Source organism: Rhamphochromis longiceps, linkage group LG17, assembly GCF_057381845.1.
Source record: "Rhamphochromis longiceps isolate RC_006_pf linkage group LG17, R_longiceps_female_GT1.1, whole genome shotgun sequence".
Lineage (NCBI taxonomy): Eukaryota > Metazoa > Chordata > Actinopteri > Cichliformes > Cichlidae > Rhamphochromis > Rhamphochromis longiceps.
Window position 1 is genome coordinate 31,342,918 of NC_140573.1, and position 23,370 is coordinate 31,366,287.

Consider the following 23,370-nt stretch of genomic DNA (forward strand, 5'->3'; position numbering starts at 1 on the left):
ACTGACATATAAAATAAAATTACAGCAGCCGTGAATTGGCTTGAGGACAATCTGTGGCAGAGTGCCAGTATCTATTTGCTTTGTTTGCCTGTGCCTATGTTAGAGAAACTGCTTAGTTCTGCAATTATTACTAATACCCCAAGCACTCCGGGGTATCACATTCACATCTGCAACCACACACATAAGTGGGGCTGTGGGAGACAGAGACCTGTTCAGCAACACAAACACACACACTTTATCACTAGGAGGCCCCAGTGAGACTGAGGCTGACCTGTGACAGGGTCCAGATGGACTCCCAGCAGTCTGTCAGTCCTTTCTTGTGTCTCCTGCCCTGCTTATCACCCCCCCTCCATATCCTCTAGTCCTCTCTTTTTCTAGCCAGGTGTTACATGGTACCAGAGGCCACAGATGAACAGCTTTTCACAGCACTGTGTCTGTGTGTGTGATTGTAAGAAAACGCAATAACCAAATTTCTAAAACAATGTATAAATCAAACCATAACAATTAACCTTATATTTTAGCTTCCTGCCAGCCTTCTCTGTGTTTTTTACCTGTAGGCTGTGTTGCAGATTTCTTTGTACTCCTTGAGCTTGTCGCAGACCATCTCAAGGAACTGGTTGGAGTAGGCACTCAGGTCCTGCATCAGGCTCATCAGATCCTGGATGGCCTTTTCCACCGCCACTGTGCTCTAAATGGAAAGAAAAACAGTTTTAGGGGTTTTTTTTAAACTCTAAACATAAAATCTCTGATTTCAGCTTTAAGAAAAAACAAACGAAATTCAGTAATAAACAAAAAGGGTAAAGGTAGACTAACATTTATGTAGATGTCACTTCACATCAGGTCTGTTGGAGTAGCAATGTAATTGGAGTAATCCAAATTCCCTTGCTTTGCCCTCACCTGAGGCTGGACTGACGACTAAAGCAGGGAACCTTGTCAGAAGTCTTAAGACTATTAGTGAAATGTTTGATTCTTTGTATGTAAGTGCATCAGCGTGAGTGCACATATTTTTGTGCGTGTGTGTTTTGAACTTCTGTGTTGTGTGTGCTCTCAGGCTTAAAGTGAGTGTGTGCGCATTTGTCACAGTGCACCCATCACCAGGAGCCACGGCAGGGCTGTGACAGCAGCCATTACAGATTAGCCACTCCTGCGTGACTAATAGCTGGCCCGGGAACAGCAGAGCAGCTTCATATCCCCAGACACACTCACACTTACACACATCAAACAAACTTTTTCAAAACACACACCTTTGAGCAATTTGAGAGCTGTTAAATAAGATTACAACTCTGTATGTTCCAGTTTGCTGCTCCCAGCACTTAACCAATCCTAGCCTACATCTGTAATAATAGTGATAACTCACTATTAGTCTGGTGATAGCCTTGGTGCAGCTACTCTGAAACTACAAGAGTAGCACAGTGAAGTGCAGAATAATCCCCTGCGACCATTTACAGAAAGCCAATCTTAAACAAATGATTTCTATTTCTCTTCGTATCCCTTCTCTGACTATGTGAATTTCATATGAAGTTTCAAGTGAAGGTGCGAAATAGAAAACCTACATTTTTTTGAAAAAAACTGATAAAATGAAAAATGACTTGCGTTACTCAAGGTACAAACAGCTGCAAGAGTAGCATAGCACCTTGTTTTTTAGTGCTGTCTACCAAAATGTCATATACAAGCAGACAGCATATTCCAAAGTCAACATTTATTTACTATGACCTTAAATGTAGCACTGTGTGAAAGTCTCAAGCCATCCATCTGTTCTTCATATTTTACTAGGAAAATGGAAAATAGGTGGAAGGATGCATTAAAACATCCAAACACACATGGAAATACAGAAAACAAGGCAAAAATAAAATCTAAATTTGATCTGACCACCTTTATTCTTCAATACTGCTTGAAGTCTTTTAGGCAAGCTTTCTTGTAGTTTCTTTAAGTAGTATTCAGGAATAGTTCTCCAGGCTTCTTGAAGGATATTTTAAAGCTCTTCTTTGGATGTTTGCTGCCATTTGTTGCATTCACTGTCAAGATAATCCCACACTGCTTGAACCGGGATCTGGGGAGGCCAATCCATGACTGATAGTGTTGCATTGTCTGTCTTTACTTTTGTATTTGGCACTATCTCATCCTAAAACAAGTAGCCACTGCCAGTCAGAAGCCTTCCAGATGGTACTGCATGGTTAGTTTTAAGTGGCTGTCTTAAAAACAACAAACAAGAAAAACATTCCTTTGAAAATGATCGGGTAAAAAGACTTGACTGATAATGAGTGAAAAAACAGCCACTGCCCATAGAAAAAATTTACAAAACCTCCAGAAAGCCGGGAGAACTACTGCTCAACTATTACTTGGAAGTAAGATATAAAGAAATGAGTGGTGGCTCAAGACGTTTACACAGTACTGTATGCAAATAAGCTATGAGCGTCTTGGATCTCAAAGATGTAATTACCATGTACAAGTATTATATCTACTATTCTACCATTCGTAATACATTTTTTAAAAAAAAGGTTCCATTACATTCGAGGTCACTAACTATCTGGTATGACTAAGTGGCTGCTAGACTAAAGGGGGCAGTAGTGACTATAATTGATCATCCAAAAAAAGAAGAAAAAACCCCTGATGTGATAAAATGATATTAATATTAATAGCTCTTTCTCTGTTCAGTTTCCCCTTCGCTCATTCTGTCACATGCAGACGAGCATGCACATGCACACACACAAACAGCAGCTACTCCAATGAGGGAGGTAATGATCCATAGCACTGCCCATACCCATGGAGTGCTAACCAAGGCCTCATCTCTGCCAAGGGAGCACCCTTTACTGTCCATGCCTGATTCCCTGTCAGCCTGCCAGGGTAGAAGGAATTACACAGACCCTGCAGGAGAGGAGGCTGTTAATGTAGTTCAGGCAGCCGCTACCTTCCCTCCATTGTGTAGGCTGCTAGTACCGTAAACTGGATTATATAAGAAGATGAAAAAAGTAATTTCATCATTGCTACTTTCTGTTACAGTGACTATGTCGATAATGTTGTCATAATAAGAATTTTTTGCCTTTTCCAGGGGTCTGGTTGGAAGGTCAGCTGTATGGTAAGGTCAGGTAAACTTAAACAAGTCAGTACTTTCATAATTATTAGTCATTTGGATTTAATTAGTTCATAAAAACAAAGTTTTTTTCTGTAAAAATGGGCTGATGCTGTAGCAAGACCTATTAATTGTTAAAAGACAAGTGGCAGTATGACTATGATAAAAATTAAACATGGCTTGCATGCTCATCATAAGGTTCTATATTCTCAAGTGATGATCAGTTGATATAAAAGTGCAGTATTCCGGCAAATGCAACATAACAGAAAACCCCCCCCACAGATTAACATTAACGTCTTTGAGCAAGTACAAAAAAATTGCATTAATGTAAACTCAAGGGAAAAAGTTAAACAAAGTGAGGAAAAGGTAAAATTTTGGTTTAGAAATCTGATATTCTCAACAAGTTCTTGTGCAGCCATAATCATAACGATATCCTGTTCCTGCTTTAAGGACAAAGAGCTGAAGAGCAGGCCAAGTCGGTGAATGGAGAAGAGTAAACAATGGATACCCGATCCATTACTCCTGCTCTAACAAATGCTCTTGCACTCAGCTCCCTTGTCTAATTTGCTCATTTAACACAGCCATTTGTCTTAGGCAGCAGCAATCATTAAAAAGTAATCAAGGGACAGATTGAGAAAGGGAGGGCTTAGACGGAGAGAGTAAGAGTGGTAGGGGAAAGCCAGTTCTGCTACATATCCTCCATCTTACTTGACTGTTACACAGGAGTAGACATGCTTCTCAATCTATGTCTATCTTACGCTCTCCCTCTGTGTAATGATTCAAGCTTAAAGGTCAACATGATGTGGTATCGAGAAAAAAACAAACAAAATAAACAACCCACCCATATTTCTTGTGCAATTCTACTTCCTAGTATTTTATTACCCTAAAGCTGCACATGGTTGCACTGTGTCGCTACTCGTTTTACATCATTACTAGATAAACACAGTCATCACAGAAAATTAGAATTAGCCACAGCTATAGTGGTTTAATGAAGGCAGAGCTAGCACTCAGATTGGCGCCTCAGCGGTAAAATCTCTCAATGCATGGTCATCACAACAGAAACCACCCTCAAAGTAGTCGTTTCCTTTATTGGAGAGAGTAAAAAGAGCACAGCACAGGGAATGTCATTACTACAGTAAGAAAACAGGGATGCGATCACTAAACTCCCTACGCTAGCCGAATTTGTTTTACTAAACGTGTCATCAGGTTTTTAAAAAATTTAAGGTAGAAGGAATAAGAAGATTTTATTTACTGAAGCTCACTAGGAAAGTCCAATAACAGGCTGTGGCTAAATAACAGCTTCATGAGATTTCTCTACTGTGTTTTCAGAGATGACTGTGAGAAGAGAAAGCGAGAGATGAGGGCCTCAGGTTTGAATCGGAAACGGATCATGGATTTACCCCATTAAAATAGGGGGTACCCCTTGAGGTTGTGCAGAGGTCAGAGTGTTTAACCTTATGTTCTCTGACATTTCACTCATGCTCTAACCCAAAACCACTCACTCGTGTAATGCCTCTCCCATCCCATTCATGTCTGACCACGGATTGATAAAATAACACAACCTCAGCAGCACGTGCATCCATCCATCCAACCACACACACACCCACACACCAAATGGGACACATAGAAAGATAACCCCTGGCTGCCCCCCTTTCCCCCAACAAAGGCTGTTCTCCTCTCCTGGGTAAAGAAGAACTGGGCATGAGTGGGACATTGTCTTGACAGATCATTCATCAACGTCACAGGAGAGCCAGTCTCTGAAGACTCCCCTGACACACACCGGATGGGTCTCATGGTTGTGCCTGCTTAACTGCAACACGTGCTGCTTCTAATGTGTATGCATGTAAATGAGTGTGTAGTTTGTAATTGAGTTTGTTTAAGCTTAAAAAGTCAAGCTTAAACAGGGGCACAATGCCAGGTGTGTGAATAACGTCTTTTTTTTAAATTAGTTTGTGCCACAAGCCAGTGTACCTCTAGTGCCAGTCCTAAGCCTGGATAAATGGCCAGGAAGGGCATTTGCCACATATTTGTGGCCAAACCAAACAAGCGAATAATATAAAACAAGATTTCCATAATGAAAAGGTCAGGGCCCACTGGTGTTGTTAGCCAACAGAGTGACGGTGGAAACGGTGACGGTGTGCTACTTTTGGCCAGAGACAAAGGAAGAGGAGAACGTATATGAGAGGACAGCGTGAGAAAAGGAGAAGATATGTACAGGGGTGCTAGAGGGTTGTGACTGAAGATTATGCTAGGGATAGGCTGTGATGGAGGCAGAGGATCTGCCATGGCGACCACTAAAGAGAGCAGCTTAAATCATACCAAGAAGACCACCTTTGTGATTTACTGTTGCTTGTTACATAAAAAAATTGCTTTACAATGCCAACATTCAAGGACTTCAAACATTTTGTATATACTTCCCACTTATCATATACACATAAAAACATGTGAAAAAGAAAGTTGTCCCTGGACTCTGTGAAAAATTACTATACTCTGGCTGCTTTCATAGGAGGGATAAGTATCATCCTGCTGAATCATGGCGTCTTTTTGTTTTTCACACCACTGCCAAAAACTGTGAAAACTGTCTATTTCTGACGATTATACAAACACACATGAACTCCCTCCATCAATTATAATTAAGTACAAGCAATCAGTCCTCTAATGGACTGTATATAAAGCAAAACAGAGAAACTAACTAATCTGGAAGATTTTGAGAGAACTGAGAAACATAAGATGTACTTGGGAGATAAAAATGGTGTGAAATGCATTGTTTTTTATTGATGTCACAGCTTTTTCAAAAGCAAATATTCTGCAAATTCTTTATGAAGTTTTGAAAGCAGCTTTGAGGTTGACTGATCTCTTTCCACAACTCATTTCGCTTATTCAGCCTGAATCTTTTCATAACCTTTGAGTAAACATAATTGTGTTTACCTTTCATCTAAAACGGTAACATAACGAACACTCAGTTACTCCAGATGAAATCTTTGAAAATGGCAAAACAGATGTAGTTTTGAGTGCCATCGAATGAAATGCCAACATTGTAGAACCGTTGGTAAAATCAGCTCATCATCAAAATTATGAAAATCTAATCACATATTTATGTGAGGCTGGATATTTTTAAAATGAGAAATGGAAACTAACGGATATAACTATGATGGCCACAGTAAGGCGTAATAAGTTACTATAAAATAAATGCTTGTACACAACCTGCGGGTGGACAAATTGAGGTATTAAAAGAATGCATCTTTTCCTCCACCACCACCACAATCATGACTTTTAATACAAACATGCATTAAGCTTCGCAAGTGTTTTAATTGAGAGATGAGGAGCAATATCACACTTGAATGATTACAGATGGGCTTCTACACTACACACACCCTATTTACGCCCACACACAAACACAAATGCGGGGTAAAATATGGAGCTTCTGCACATACTAATCCTGGGAATCACTCTGGAGTTCAAATGTGCCATTTGAATCTCCACTGTGACCCCAAACTCCATTCTAGTAATCACCCCATAATCCCCCAGTTTTTTGGTGTGTGTGTTTTGGTTCCCCCAACTACCTTCTCACATATTGGCAAATACCATGAATTATTTATCACAACAACTTGATTTACATGTCGGTGAATGAAATTTATATTTTATAATGCAGTTGAATGCTTTATGTTGGGGGAATGCATGTGTTTTCTGTGTTAAGCATTAGGTCTACATGTAAAAACATAAACAATACTCACAAAACACAAAGATTTTCATTTGCAGATTAAAAATTCAAGCAAAACCTTCTATCAGGAGCCTTCAGCCTGTTTTCTTTAAAACCAGAGGGCATGTCTGTGGTTGAGCTGACATTTTAACTTCTCCTTCTGTAACTGACTCAGTCCAAAGGCAAAGATTATGTCTTGTTACACACAGAAACTCTGTGGAAGCAATGCGTGGTGTGAACATGCACCACCCAGGGCTGTTCAAGGTGTTTTCTTGGCTTATTTAAAGGCTCTCTCTAATACACCACACAATTCTTTTTAATAATATATAACTATTATAGTTGTGCGAAAATATATTTTAAAAAAATACTACCAAAAAAAAGTACAGCTGTGTCACATATCAATGGCAGTGGCAGGTTATTGGCCCAGGGCAGCTGGGTGTGAGCCTCAGGAGTACATGTGTTTGGTGTGAGATAACCAGACAAAGGTGGGTGGCAGGTATTGTTAGACCTTCAGCAGTGAGGAAGGAGGAAGAAGAGAAATAAGCCTTTGAGGTGAACAAACTCAGAAGGAAGTCATAGTGTTCATTTTGTGGAAAAATAAAAATAAACTTCTGCACTAATTAAATATTAAAGATAGACTGAAGGTGCTACTACCAAGATGAGAACATAAGATCACACAATCTCTAGAGAGCACCATGTAGACTTAGTGATTACAACTTTGTGTCTCTTGGTCGAGGAGGAAAAAAAAAAGATTGAAGGGACTAATTTTAAGCAAAGACAAAAGTGCTGTGGGTAAGAATGGTAAGGTGCTTTATTTCTCGATAATTCTTAATAGCTGTAAAACTGTCAACCGGATGCTTGGCCACAATCGCTTTCATGACAGATAATGTAGCAGAGGGTTCCAAGCAACAGTCAGGAGAAAATGTTGGGAAATGGGAAAGCATTTATATTATTTATTTCTCTGTGAAAATGCCGATTTTGGTCAAATAAAAATGGTTGTTGAGCATTTTCCCCTGACAAACCTTTTACTAATAAATGTGGGACTGTCTGATGGTTTTGTTTCTGGTGAAGATGGTTGTGTTTGTTCATCTCCCAGTGTGCTGAGGCAGTAAATGAGTGTGTGTGTCTACTGTTCATGTGTGTATACTAACTACCCTAATACCCCCCTTCCTGTTACCTCCCACCTCCACTTGTGCCACAATCACAGGGCACGGCTGATGCAGCTAACAGGTGTATTGTGTTGTGATTGCTGTGTCTGTTGATGGGAACGGGGAGCTGAGAGTCTCCTTAATAAAGAGAATCCCACCACCACCAGCACCATCATCTCCACTGTCTATGTGTGTGCGCAAGGGCGTGATTGGGGTTGGGGGTGAGGTGGAAAGCAGGGAGCCAATCAACAAGAAGCGATCAACCCTCCACAAATAAACATTGCCTACACACATAATCGCAAATAAAAAGGTCAGTGTCATTACAGTTACTGGAGGTGGAAGCGTGTGTGCATGCACAATTAACACGTGTATGTGTCTGCATGCGTGCCTGCTTCCAACCTTCTCTCTCTCACAAAGCTACATGTAAATATGAAATCTAAAAGGTCAACATCATTAGCAGTCCATTGGCCGCTGAACACATCCGCAATACCATGAGTGCTCTGGCAGCTGATAGCGAGTGAATGAAATCAGTCTTCATCTGGCTCAAGAACAAGTTATGTTTGTAGACAAACACCCAAAACATGCAAATAGGTGCACATATGAATAACAAATGCACAGACAATTACGCCATTAACATGCAGATACAAAAGGACTAGTTAGCGGCTATTGTGCGCAGACACTGGGGACCAAGCTGAATGATACTTAGCTGGAAAGAGAGGGCTGATGTGTACTGTAATTATGGCTCTGATGTGGTCTTGACTAATGAAGTAAACAAGCTCAATACAAACAATTCATCTGCACTCACAGACCCACTAAGAAACACAAGCGCACCAAGTGGCCAGCCAGGTGGCTCGACATCACGGTCTTCAGGGCCTGGGAAATGTGTTCTGGTGGGTTGGTCTTATTGCAGTTGTGTGTCCCCGCATGTGCGCACTGTGTATTCTTGTATGTTAGGACGTCACAAAGTGAGTGTGTAAAGGGGACACTAGGGGGGTTCTACCAAGATTAATGGAGCCAATCTCCACAGCTATCCAGCAGAGTGACCATACCCTCCCTATCCTGTTTTGCTCTTCTATTCTATTCCCCATCTCTCCCTCCGTCTATACTCCTTTCCCTCGATCTAACTCTAATTAAATGAATCAATCAGTGGCAACACTCTGGACAGATAGCATCACACTGCTGCGGCTACCGGCGTGTATGTTTGTGTGTTGCTTTACAGTTGCTGTTTAGATCCTGCAAAAAGGAAAGAAAAACAAGAATGAAATGGGAATAACTATGGTGACAATAAATGAGTGGCTGAGAGCAACAAAGACAAGGCAAGAAAGAAAGTAACCAGAAAAACTGAAAGAATTTGTAAACAGGCAGACATCGGTAGCTTGGCTGCCTTGCTCTTGTTTTTTTTTCTTTTTAAACATTAACTCTCTTCTGGAGACTTATCAGCCCAGGCTATGCTATCACACAGATGCATGAATGGACATTAGCCTTTCCCACTGAGCTATATACAGCCCTAGAAAGCCCTTATCTCATGCTCCTAGTGGACAATATACAGCCAGTGTCACCTCTTAATCATATCAATTTGATGAATACATATACATGATATATAAAAACAGTATTTGACACCGCTGGTACCTAGTGATAGGAAAACCATTGCCCCTATCATTATAACTTATTAACCTATGCCTAGACTGAATGTCTATTGCTTATTAAAGGCTGCTTAAGCAAACATAAGCTGTGATATTCACCTTGACTCTTGTGCAGCCTTTCCACAAAGTCACTCTGTCTGTTTCTCCTGCAGAGATATCACTAACAAAAGGTCAAATAATTCATAAAACATAAATATATTTAATAACTATGATCCACTCCAAAAGTTAATGTCATGGAAATGCATTCATAAATATTCTACCCATGATATGTGAGGGAGCAATGAAAAAAAAGACCATGGGTAACCCCACCACATATTGTATCACAGAGGGTCAGAAGGATAGGATAGCATACATATTGTCTTGCTGTATATGTGTATATATATGAAACACAAAGATTACACAATAATTATGCCTTATTGTGTATACACAGGTTTTTAAAAGTGACCAATGGTCTATGTACGCGTGCCGCTAGGCTCTTACCTCAATGAAATTCTGCACCATACAAAACCCCAAACCCCAAGTGCTAATATCTTCTTCCAATTCAAACTATTGCGCACATAAATTTTTGCTTCAGTGGTTGCAGAGAGCAGATGCATCTATAAAATGTGCTCCCCTATGGTTTGCTGTATGCGGCTGCAGCCAAGGTGTATAAGAGAGGGTGTTTAATGTTGTGTAGCGATGCTGGGCTATTCCCCCTCCTCTAACCATGCTGGTTGTGATTCCAGTGTGTGTCTTTCTTTCTTTCTGATAGCATCTGGCACAGAAAATAGTAGGGGACTTAAAAGGGGCACATAAAGTACATATGTGTCCACCAACACCATGGATATGTAGACACAAAGACACGTCTGATTAATCTTTAATTAACTAGTGCAAGCACAGAGACTCACAATATGATTAGATAGAAGTTCCTGACAAAGTACTTTACGCAGAACCAGTTCAAAAACTATTTTAGTATATATTCTCTGGATGAACTCTGTCAAACTCCATTATCAAAAGCTCTCATGACAACTAAGTGAATAGAAAAACTCCACACTGTGAAAGAGAGAGCGCAGTCTGTCATAACAGTGGCCATGTGGATGAAGGCCATCAAAGAAAGCAGTAGGATGGCTCTCAAATTGGAGGCCAAAAACAAAATCACACACAGGTAGCAAAACATACACAACTGCTACCAAAACACACATGAAAAACTTACCATAAACACACAAATGCCATCCTGACCCTAGAATGTGAATCACAAGAGAAGAAGCAGGGAAGGGTCTTTTATTCAGCCCAATTAAAAAAGGCAAAAAGCCCAAACAAAAGGAGTGTTTTATTGCACTCCCCACTATCAGCAGAAAGGCTCATTAGCCACAGCAGCATAATTAGCAAGATGCTGAACTCCTCGTTAAGGAGGGGCCCGAGCCGTAAACAAACCCCGCTGAACTCCAAACGCCCACGGTCTCTCTCTCTGTAATGAACTGCCACCGCTGTTCCCTCCCAGTGAGAAAACCAAGCGCGCAGACAGTAAGGCTCTGACAGAAACAAACACACACAGCAAAACACGCACTCATACGCGTACACACGAGCTGACAACTCATATCCAAGGTCTGCCGCACAAACACCCACAGCAAAAACAAACTGGGACACTGTCTTCCTTGACAACTGCGTGGACAAACACACACTTACATACAAACATTCATATTATAGACCGATATGCAAAAAATAAAGCGTGCATGCAAAACATACATTTTTACAATACTGGAGACACAGACAGCCATACCCACTAAACATTGAGAATCTGACAGCTGAGACAAATCTTGCCAACTGTCTGAATCTTGACTTTGGCATTGTTATAATCCTCAACCTGCCACGAACCTGTTTTGAATTAAAAAGACTGCCAAAAATCAGCCACGTGAGCCAGTGTTTTAGCAAGTCACAATGAGTTGATTCGATAGTTTGTAAAATCGAATCAACAAAATAAAGCAAGGTAGATATCACAAGATCAGGACAATAACAAAACAACTATGTGCATGCATGTGCACGGGCCCTGACTGTTGAACAGGAAATAATTACTAGGACACCTAAAGAGAAAGCTGCACTTGCACACATAGGCACAACATGAAGAAACATCTAAAAAGTGAAGCCATTTTTCTTCTCTGCTACAGCGGCCATGAAGTGTCACAGTCATGTGGTGTGTGTGTGTCATGGACACACTGAATTTCAGCCACAAAACCCTCAGAAGGTCAGCCATTATTATCAAAAATTTGTTTTTTGCAGAAAAAGGCCCATGAAAGACACATATAAGAGCTACGACATATATGTGCACGTGTGTCACACACTGTAACCACCACTTAGAAACAGCTCCAAAAAGATCAAGCACGATTTCAGCGTTAATTATGATCCTGTGAAATAGTTGGCAGGCTGATCATAATGATCTGAGAGAGAAAGTGAGGGAGAAGGGATTCTGAATCTGTCTGTCTAAAAACCTAAACCAAGAAACAGTTCACAGAAAACAGTGAGGTGAATGTACGTAAACAGCTGCATGCATCCAGACATGTGCTATTCGCATATTGTGGGTGCACACAGGTTTGTGAGGTTTTTAACACCAAAAAAGTCCAATGCACTTCAGAGTATCCAGATAAAGCAAAAGTGCTGACAAACCTGATCAAAGCTGGTAGATAATTGCAGTAAAAAGTTTGGAAACCCTATGGAATTACCAGGCTTTTCCTCATTGAAGTGATAATTATAAACAATCTGTTTGAACTAATAACACACAAATACTTTTCTTCTTTTAGGTATTTATGAAACATATCAAATGATTTCTTTGCAACTGTAGGTAGTCACCCTTTGCACAATCATTGTCCAGTCCATGAGTGTTCAGGTGTCCACTTTACACTGAGAAGATTGTTGATTTAACCTGATGATAATTTTTAAGGACACAATTTGTGACGTTGAGTTGTGTGAGTTGTGTTGGCAATACTCTCCACGTTTGTTTCCATTACATACATAGTATCAGTACATTTACAAGTGTTGAACGCTATTACCAAGCATTTAATTGTTGATTGGAATATGGTGAGTGTCTCTTACCTGCAGTAGGGGTCTCTGGACACCGAGAACCTTCATGGTATCAGCATTGGCAAGAATCTTCAGAGGATCAGCTGCCTTGCTAACTGCCTCGATTTCCTTATTAATCTCTGTCCGTACCTAATGGTTGATTGACAAAAGTTTGCGTCAAATAATATATTTACAGGGGAAATGAATGAAGATCTGTTTTCCATGCCATTCCATGGAGTGAGGTAATCAGTAATCAAGTAAATGATCAACTTCCTCCAAAACCTTGCTTCCAGAGAAGGACTTCTTCACAATCCATTTTTAAGTAATTTCGTAAAACCTACCTCTTTTCATTAGCCACAGTATGAGAGTTGATTTTTACTTGTTTTGAATTGTTTTTGTATTAATGGTTTTGCATTTTTATTCTGTTCTTAATGTTAAGCACTTTGGTCAGTACTTGCTGTTTTAAAGTGCTTTATGAATAAAGCTGGCTTCGCTTGACTTGGCAAAAGATGCAATAAATGAAAATAGCTGGGAAAATAGATCGCAGCTTGAAAACAGCATATCATGTAGGTAACTTAAAAGTGAAAAGAAAATCTAAGAAACTGAGAGACAAATGTTTCCATGAGGCAGAATTACAATTCCATTTGTGCTAAAGCAGTTTTCCATCCATCCATTCGTTTCCGCTTATCCTTTTCAGGGTCGCGGGGAGCGCTGGAGCCCATCCCAGCTGTCATAGGGCGAGAGGCAGGGTACACCCTGGACAGGTCGCCAGTCTGTCGCAGGGCCAACACACAGGGACAGACAACCATTCGCACTCACATTCATTCGCACATTCACACCTAGTGACAATTTGGATTATCCAATTAACCTATCCCCACGAGCTGCATGTCTTTGGACGGTGGGAGGAAGCCGGAGTACCCGGAGGGAACCCACGCAAACACAGGGAGAACATGCAAACTCCGCACAGAAAGACCCCGGCCTGATGTTGGAATTGAACTCAGGACCTTCTTGCTGTGCGGCAACAGTGCTAACCACCGTGCTGCCCGCTAAAGCAGTTTTAAACCAAACAAATAAAACACAGATTGATGCAGAATAGATTTAATTTGTGCAGGAAACTCTTCTGTTTAAAATACATGAACCTGCAAACAGGGAGAGATCTATGTTCTATCTATGGCCACATATACTTGGAAAATAACGTGTAGTTGCATTAGCACACCTCATTCTACTGAGCTAAGACCTTGAAATTCAAACGCAACAGTGGTCTCTAGTACTATGCCATTTCGTTTTGAACATGACTAGGCCCTGAAAGTCCATGCTTCAAAACATCAGGTTTGGCTCCGATTCTTCCCGTTGAGCTTCCTTTCATTCACACGAACACTGCTTGTGGTTTCCTGATGTAAGAAGCTAAAATCGCAGGTGAAGTGAGCTTTTATTCTTAAGAAATAAGGCCTTGTGGGTAACCTATGCGTGATGCAGTTCTAGTGTTGTGAAAAGACTGCAAATTTAGCATCTGAGGAAACCACTGTGAAACGGGGATGAAAAAAAGTCAAAGTATAGAAATATGCCTACATTTCAATATCTAAATGGGAGAGAAATAAAGGCCCGGTGCAAACAATGTTGTGAGCGTCTTGCTCCCTCCCCCTCTTCACTGCAGAGTTTTAAAGGTTATCAGCTAATGAGGCAAGCTAGAGCGAAGACACAGCAGCATTTTGAACTTTTGAATAGCCTTAAAAAAGTTAAACACACACTCTGTAAGCAAGCATTAGTCATTTAACAACAATGAACAATCCAAACTACTAGAAATGTGCAAGTTTCAAAAATATGAGCAGCTTCAGTTACATTATATTAAAAATTTCTGGGAATGTATGTTTATGTATTTACAAAATGTTAAAGTGAAACTAAAAATTAGGGCAGGAAATCAACATGTGATGTAAGATGTCAAGATATATGTGTATTGTTTACTCTATTATACATATACAATGTTATAAAAAGTTTATTACCACAGACTATCTAGCAATATCTAAGCAACTGTAAATATAAAAAATATAAAAAATAACAAAATTATACTTAAATATGCCTGAAATAATTACATAAAATAATAAATCTTTCTATAAATATTGTAGCTTTCCCCCCCAAACCCAAAAACCTTGATTTCTCTTCAAGGTATCTTAAGAACCTTTGCAGTGATGTGTGTTTTCTTATTCCAACAAATCCTATTGGTCTATTGGTATTTTATGTCAATCCAAATAAAACAAAAAAGTAGTTTACTTTATTCTTTTAAAAACAGGCAATACTGCTAAATCCACCCAATTTACAGTACGAAAAATAAATCAATTAAACTACACTAAGTCAAATTTATTTGTGTTTATTTGTATTCACAAGTTTACACTAAGTGAATGCAGTATAAAAAAAATCAGTGTTCAGTGAGAGGAGATATATAAATACAATAGCATCTACAATACATTTTTTAAAAATCCAGCATTTAAAAGAGTTTGAGTCTCTAAGTGTCTATAAAAAGCAACAAAAAAAAAATGTTAAAGATGTAAATTTGGTTGTTGTGCCATTGTGCTTCTTCTCACAGAGAAAACTGAGAATATGTGTTTTGTTTCGCTGTGGTCTTTCTGTCCAGAATGGTGTTGAAACCAAAGGACTTTGACATGGAAATGCTGACACAGCAGATTAAGTGCATAATTGTACAAGTAGACAATACTGAAAGGGATAACAGCTAAATTTAAATTAGGTCGAGTTTTGTTTTGTTTTTTTAAACACTACCTGAATTTTTTTTAGTTCATTAGTAACCACAGCAGATGTTGACTGCAGTGGAAGAAGTTACAATGAAGCGTAGCTGCGGTTTCTTAATGTGAGGGATTGATTTCTGGGAAAGCTGGTGTTTCACTAAAGCGCTGCACTGACTGCTGATATCGCACTCTGTGAGAATTCATAAAATCCATCAATTTGTCATTATACTAACCTGGTTAAGGAACAGATCATTAATGTAGTAAGTGAGGAAAGCTCGAAGCTGGCACTGCTTGGCTTGACCTGGCCCCATGTTCATCTCTATTTCCTTAATGAATCTGAAAAGAAAAGGAAAAACATACAGATTTTAAGACATCAGAAAAACACCTGTGAGTAGTGGCTCATGTTGAAGTATACAGGCTTGACACCAGCAACACAATAACACTGTATCACTGGATCCAGCATCAATTCAAGGAGTAAGGTCTGCCATAGAAGCAAATTTTGGAAAGCTTTAAATGCCCCTCAAGATGCCTTTCAGTAGGGCAATAAAGCTTAAAGGCTCCAGTGGAGCTCCTTAGAGCCATTAGGGCAAACTTCAGTTAGACTAGCTAACTCTCAGCTGTGTGTTTGCAATAGTGGATGTGTACAGAGAAACACAATGGAAAGTATAAAATAAAACACCAGAGCTTTACAGAGTTATTAATATGAACCAATCACAGCTGCAGAGTGTATGCTCTCAGAATTCTTCCCAAACGCTGGTGTCTGCTTGGTCAGATAGGGTCAGACAGTTATATATGGGTTTGTAGAGGCACATACACACCTCGTTTGTCAAAGAATCACTGGTCACTGGCCTTGTCTCACACACACACCACAGGGCAAACCATGCAAGAGTAAGTGCCTTCTCAACCGCTCAGCACATATAAATGCACAAATAAATCAAACTCCTCACAACAGAATTCTTTGACCTATAAGACAGTTAATGTATGACCTCAACTTCCAGAACAGAGAAACAGAGAGTGTGTAAAGACAAGGAAAAACGAAATGCTTTATGTGGGAAGATCTTGAAAAAGTGAAGACAGGAGATGAACATAATACAGGTCTGAGGCTGTGAAGATAACTCCAATTGGAGATTCAGCTGGACATAACCATTTGTAAAAAAAAAAGACGGCTACACCATTGCCTGGTAACCTGTCTCTGTGCTTTAGTAATGCGAAGTGGAAGTTAGGGCCCACAGGCTGTAGCATTGCAGACAACTAGTGACACTTAGTCTATGCTGGAATATAGATCAGTGAAGGTGGATGATTGATTACCTAAAGCTTGCATAAACACACACACACACACACACACACACACACACACACACACACACACACACACACACACACACACACACACACACACACACAGAGAGAGAGAGAGAGAGAGAGACAGACATGCACGCACACAAAAATGCCCACAAATAAAAACAAATCTCAAAAAGCACACGATGAGCACAAGCCGTGGGATCACACTACTCAGCAACTGTACCCAATTAGTCAGCAAGAGCTGAGCCAGTGTGTTTCTGTATGTGCGTGCATCCTTGTGTGTCAGAGTAGGCAAGAGAGACAGGGTGAGCAAGAAACCTAAACCTATTCTAAATCCTCCATTGATTCCCACTGAAACTCACCACAACTTCTGTGGCCTCATTAAAACCGTCAAGCTTGCAAAACCATGGAGCCAAGATATATATAAATACACACACACACACACACACACACACACACACACACACACACACACACACACACACACACATATATACATACATACATACGTGTGTGTGTGTGGTTTTTTTCCTGTTGTTGACAACTTCATTTCCAGAAATTGATCACAGGATAAAAGTTGCCAGGTTGAACGTGCATCGTGTTGTTCTGCGATCCCTCGCACACTGTCAATATTGTCATTGTTTCAATACAAGTGCCAAGATGATGAATCTATAAGTTGGTGTGTGAGCACAGATGGATTTTTGTAGGCAGGGGTGATAATGTTTGAGTAATGTAGCAGGGACGAGGCAGTAAAACGGCTTTGTGTATCCAGACAGCCATCTGGCACCGAGCCGCGGGCCCATTCCCCGGGATACAGAGCCCATGGGTGATACGAGGAAGTTTAGCAAAGGTAGCTTGGCTAAAAGCACTGTTGGGGCCCACAGTGCTTATACAGCCCAAAGAGCACATGTTCAGTGAGCAAGACAACACACATTAAACAAAATGTTTTTGAGTGGCTTCAGAGAGATCATTTGGAATATAGAGTAGTGAGCCTGGTTAAAATGTAAATGGATAAATAACACAGGGAAAAGCACAGACGAGCTGTGACTTCCAAATGGATCCTAAAAGAAAATCTCTCCCAGCTTATTATCATTACAACCACATCTTCCAAACGTCTGCCTTGCTGGTGGCATGGCATACCGTAGAGATACTTCTAATGATGCTGATGATGGTGATAACAAATGACAGCATAGAAGTTAAAACACACATGCAAGCCCTCACAAACATACCCATCTAAAAGCCATTAACTTGCCTAAAAACTCAGAAAGTACTCTTCTCTGCAGCGTGTAGAAGCCCATTTGTAGACACTGCGAGCAAAATCTCAAACAGAAACATGGGGAGACAGACTGTCCTCTCACTGAAGAATGACAGCTAGCTTAATATGATCTCTCAAGGCTACATCTGAGCTTGCTTTTACACTTGTCTAACCTACCATTTTCACCTGTTATCATGAGCTACAGCACTATACAACAGAAAATGACTTGGTCTGATAGATTCTCAACTTGTCTGGTTTGAATTCTCTCTGCATTAATGGTGGAAAAAAAGTTTTCTATTCCCCTGAACAAGTCTTGTCTCGCTATATTAAGTAGCCAAAGCATATTTCAGACACGCTTTAAAGGGCAAAGTAGTACTGTTTCATAAAAGCAGCCAACATCCTTAAGGCTCTCTTATTTCTACAGAAATAAATGTGCATTTAGACCTGCATACCAGTCTAACTTACCTCATAAAAAAATCATACTAGTAAAGTTACCAGTGGGCAAATACATAAAATGCTTTCTTAACTGGCTTCCAATTAACAGAATTTTTTTTTTTTAAATTACTCATTAATAAGATGCGTTTAATGCCACCAGACTTCAGTAACACTGCCCATTTAGCTGATGATGCTGTTATAATTGGGCCCAATGTGATGTTAACAATGTCAGTTTCATTGAGAGGTGACAACAAAATACACCAGTCAACCATATGGCAGGTGTACACAGCAGAGGTGTCAGCCAAGTCGCTAAGGAGCCGCTGTGGAAGCAGTGGAGAGACACAGCAGCAATAATGCCGTGTAGATTCACCCCTGTGTGTGAAATCTTAATAACCTTAAATAATCTGCTTATCTACTCGCACAGACACACACACACACACACACACACACACACACACGCACACACACACACACACACACCTTTTTTCCAGCTGCCCTAAAAATAATATGACAGTCACTGACACACCGACTGGCAAAAAACAGCAACACAGCCCAACAAAGGAAATGAATCACTGAAGGGACAGCAGGATTTCAGAGTGAGTCCCTGTAACCCACAAACGACACATATAGTGCTTAATGTCACTACTCAAACGGCTTAAAGACACCACGATAACACAGTCGGATCTTCCAAAAGGATAATATCATAAAGCAATACATGTAAGGAGTTGCTGTTAACTTTATTTTTACGTTCATTTTTCTCCAAGCTCTTTTACTAATGACCGGAGAGTCGGGCCACTGTATAAAGTCTCCTTTAGCACATCTTGAAGATTATCAGTGGGGTTAAGATCTGGACTCTGCAGTGGCCAGTCCATGTGTGAAAATGATGTCTCATGCTCCCTGAAGCATTCTTTCACTATTGTAGCCCAATGAATCCTGACACTGTCATCTCGGACTATGCCCGGAAAGAAAAGCAATCCACTGACAGAAAAACCTGGTCATTCAGTACATTCAGGGAGTCAGCTGACTTCCTTCTTTGGCAACATAACGTTTCTGAACCTTGACTGACCAACTGAAGCCACCTCAGGTCATAACACCGCCCCCACAGGGTTGTTCACTACGCACCAGGCATGATAGGTCCATCACTTCATCTGCCTCTCATTTTACCCTGATCCACACATCACTCTGGAACACGGGAAACAATTGCCCCAGAGTCCAATCATTATATACCCCCTCGCAAATTGAAGCCTATTTTCTGATTAGTCTCACTGATAAGTGTCTTTTTTTTTTTTAAAGACTATACAGTTGTTTGTTTAGTCCCATTCCCCTGAGTTCTCTTCACATTGTGTGGGTGGAAATGCTCTTTCACTATTGAATTCTACTGTTGACACATTTTGATGGGATTTCACCAAATACTTAAATAATCTCTGATCACGATCATAAAAAAATAACCCTGTTAAATCATTTAAGATGATGGTTCACAGCAATCCTTCTGATTGTCAATCAAACGATTTAGTATTTATCACTAATAAAATGTACAACCAAAGTAATGTATTTTTTTTAAAAAAAAGTTAAGTATTACTTGACTCCATATTGCTACATTTAGGTTGAAGCAATCTCTCCAAAACAGCTATTCCTTCACCACGGGTGCAATAGAAGCAGTGACCAGGCAGACACAAAACATAAAATGAATCCAGTTTCTCTTCTAAACGACAGACAGAGTGGCTTCAGAGGCAGCAGATCCCACACACACATATCTTCACACAGATGCCAAGACTCCATCACTCATACCCTTCCAAAACACGGCATGCGGACAATACAAGCCCCAAACAATAAAAACATACCCAGACTTTCATTCAAATTCAGTGTTTGTTAAACTCTGTATTTCACTCTGGATCCAACATGGCTGCACACTTGCACATTAAGTACAGTTTCTTAGCAGCCACTGTAGATGATTGTACTTGACATCATGTAATTATCTGTCATTAGAAAACAGATGTCAGAGCCTAGGGTCTAGAGCTGGATAATTCTAGGTGTCATGCCCCATGTGTAATCATGTTAAGAAATAACATTCCTGACAGGCATAATATATTTATGCTAACATGAAACTGTGAATTTACTGTATCCCAATGGCTTTGTGATCATTCGGAGAAAGCTAAGGTTGGAATATTTTTTTAGATAGGTAAAACAAATGAGAAGAGACAAGGACAAAAAATGTTTTTAGAGCAGTTTTGAATTCATCTCCCACTAGAAACTAAACCTAAGGTAACAAATGCATCTTTAAATGGAAAGGGCTGGGATCCCATCATCTATCTCTATCTGCAGCAGCAGAGTAATGATGCTGAAAGAGAAATGGGATAAAGACAGAGATTTAAGAAAGACAGCAGAATAAGAGTGTGCTGAGATCGATTAGGGACTCAGCATTTTTAAATCTCCCTGAATTCCCCTCAGGCACGAACCTATCGGCTATGGTGAATTCTGATTTCACTGCCCGGAGAGGAAGGCTGGTTCTGTAAAGACCTGTCACACATCAAGGACAGGACAAACAGCACCTCTGCCAAATAAGAGAGCAGCAGGATAAGTGAGAGCAGGAGTTTGTGTCTGTGCATAACTGCATCCATGGCATACTTATAAAGTGTGTCGCACTTACACACACACACGCACAGACATCTCTGGGACACTTGAAATCACTATTTTAATCTTTCTTACAACGGTACGAGCCACTTAAGGGGGATTTCAAAACTCATAAAAGGATTTCAATAGATAGGTAACACTTTATTGGCTTTATCTCACAAGTAATATTAGTGTCCGTTCCAACTAATTTCCATCTTTTAATTGTTATCCAACTGCATGTTCTACATTGATTCTCTTGGATATTACACACTCCAGTACACACTACTTAATTATTTCTACAATGGTTTTACATTGATGAAGCTGCACCTGAGGATATAAAGATCTACTCAAGAGCTTTCAAAGCACATAACAGCAGCACTGAGTCAAAGAATACTTGATATTATAGACAACTTTGGATGAACAATGTTCCAAGCAAGCAAATGCCACATTCACCACAGGATGGCACTGTGTCAGCTTCATCTAGGAGCTCAGGCTTAAAGACTAAAATTAAAAGGTAGATGCTTTCTTTATAATAAACAGATTTAGAATAAGAACTAAGTTGCCATTTGTTATGTACCGATTTTAACCCACACAAGATTTTCTGCATGGCTGGGTATGTGAGACTGGAATACAGAGGAAAGCAAAAGAAAGTGACTGATAAATAGTTTTTGTTTATTTTGTTTTGTTTTTTTTATTTATCTTTTTCTTAATGTGACAATACTGTGTGTGATTAAGTGTGTGAGCATGTGTTTTCATCAGTCCCTGGTGAAATGCATATGGTCTTCCCACACACCGCCCACGCCTCTTCCAGACTCCCTGCTGTTTACACCCTGTTCTTGCCCCCGTTGCTGCATCGCATACGCTGAAGGCTTTCGGTGTGTTTTCGATGTATGTGTTCGCAGTATGTGCAGTGGCCTGTGTGTGTGCGTGCAAGAGCAGGTGTTTTTGTAAGAGAAGAAAAGAGATTTAAAAAAAAAAAAAACAACAACGGGGGGGATGCAAATGTATTATGGAAATTAGGTGAGCAAGTGTGACCACATGCTCAGAGAAGCAGGTATAAATGGGCTTTATTATCAGAACCTTAACTAGGAAGAGTGAGATTTGTAAAAAATGACAAGAGAAGTCAATCCTTTTGTAGCCCTATGCTGCACAAGCTGCATGTACACCACAATGGATGAGAGAAAAAGGACTGCCACTCTGATGCATCTATTATAGTTGCTTCCCATTATTTGGTGCTTGACCCCAATAAAAAAAGAAGAACAAAAAAAGAGATTAGCGTCATAATTTGAATGAAAAAAATTTTTTTCACACCAAACCTCCTTAATTAGTAACCTTGGCAACAAACTTCCACTAAGTAAAACGTTCTGTCAGGTAACCACAGCTCTTGTAGGTTAACAGGATAGTTTCCTCTTTTTTTGTTTTAACTAAAGGTAGGTATACATAAAGAGAATAATAAAGCTTGTGACATAGATTCAAGAGGAATAAGTTAATGATTTGGCTCAGAATCAAAAATAACCAATCAGCTGCTCTTTGACACCTTAGGGAAACATTTGCATCCTTTGCCTCCACTTATGCGGTATAATTTGAATAAAAGACTAAATATATATTTAAATGTTTGATTGGTTTCAAAATGTGGGGTTAAAAACTACCGACAAACATACTCCAACTGTGGCTTAGTGATTAAGCCAATGCCAGTCTTTGCATGTATATCTTTGAACTCCAATTTTGGCTTCCACCAATTACAAAAGAATGGGCAAAGCTAACTAGTTATAGTGCTTAATAATCACATTTAGTAAAAAAAATTTCATTTAGGCATGTAGACATGGTCAACACAACCTAATGAAGGTTATTTAAGTGGATTGTGGTAGCATCCACTGTTTCTGTGAGTGTTTTCATGCAGTCTACAAAGCAGCCAATGAGATGAAGAAGGGGAAAAAAAACCTCAAAATAGAAAGGAAGGCCAACAACACTAATTTTAAAGAGACTATTCCTGTATTCTGTACACTCACCTGTACTGCACGGATACAGTTGTATAAGGTAAACATGGAGGGCTATAAAGGACATAAATAATGGCAAATGTAGGAGAAACACAGTGATGTTGATTTTGTGGTTATCTGTGTTTGGCAGAACAGCAAGCAGGTGTGTGTCCATATATTTGCAACAGATGTTCATTCTGTCTATACATGGTTGTGCGCTCTCACATACTACCTCCATTCACCTTTATGTCTCTGCATGTACTTCGTAAATGTATGCAGACACTTGTGTGTATGTGTGTGTGTGTTGTCACAGTGTGGTGCAGACCAATTAAAACAAGGAGATTGATGACCAGGGGCTCTGAGTAGCAGCAGCGGCTGTAGCAGTAGCAGACAGCTGCTTCCTGCAGACAACAGGAAATGAGATGGCCCTGTTTAGCTGACGGTGCCAAACAGAAAACAC

The 23,370-nt window shown here is 40.0% G+C and overlaps 1 protein-coding gene across 1 annotated transcript in view; it reads right to left on the reverse strand.

Annotated features, from left to right (window-relative positions):
• exoc4 (exocyst complex component 4) overlaps positions 1 to 23,370 on the reverse strand; it is a 165,236-nt gene that overhangs the window by 51,009 nt on the left and 90,857 nt on the right. The window contains exons 12-14 of the mRNA XM_085386021.1: positions 15,566 to 15,668; positions 12,628 to 12,744; positions 552 to 688 (exon numbers count right to left, since the gene is read on the reverse strand). Coding sequence (XP_085242147.1) covers positions 552 to 688; positions 12,628 to 12,744; positions 15,566 to 15,668 — 357 coding nt within the window. The remainder of the gene's footprint in view (positions 1 to 551; positions 689 to 12,627; positions 12,745 to 15,565; positions 15,669 to 23,370) is intronic.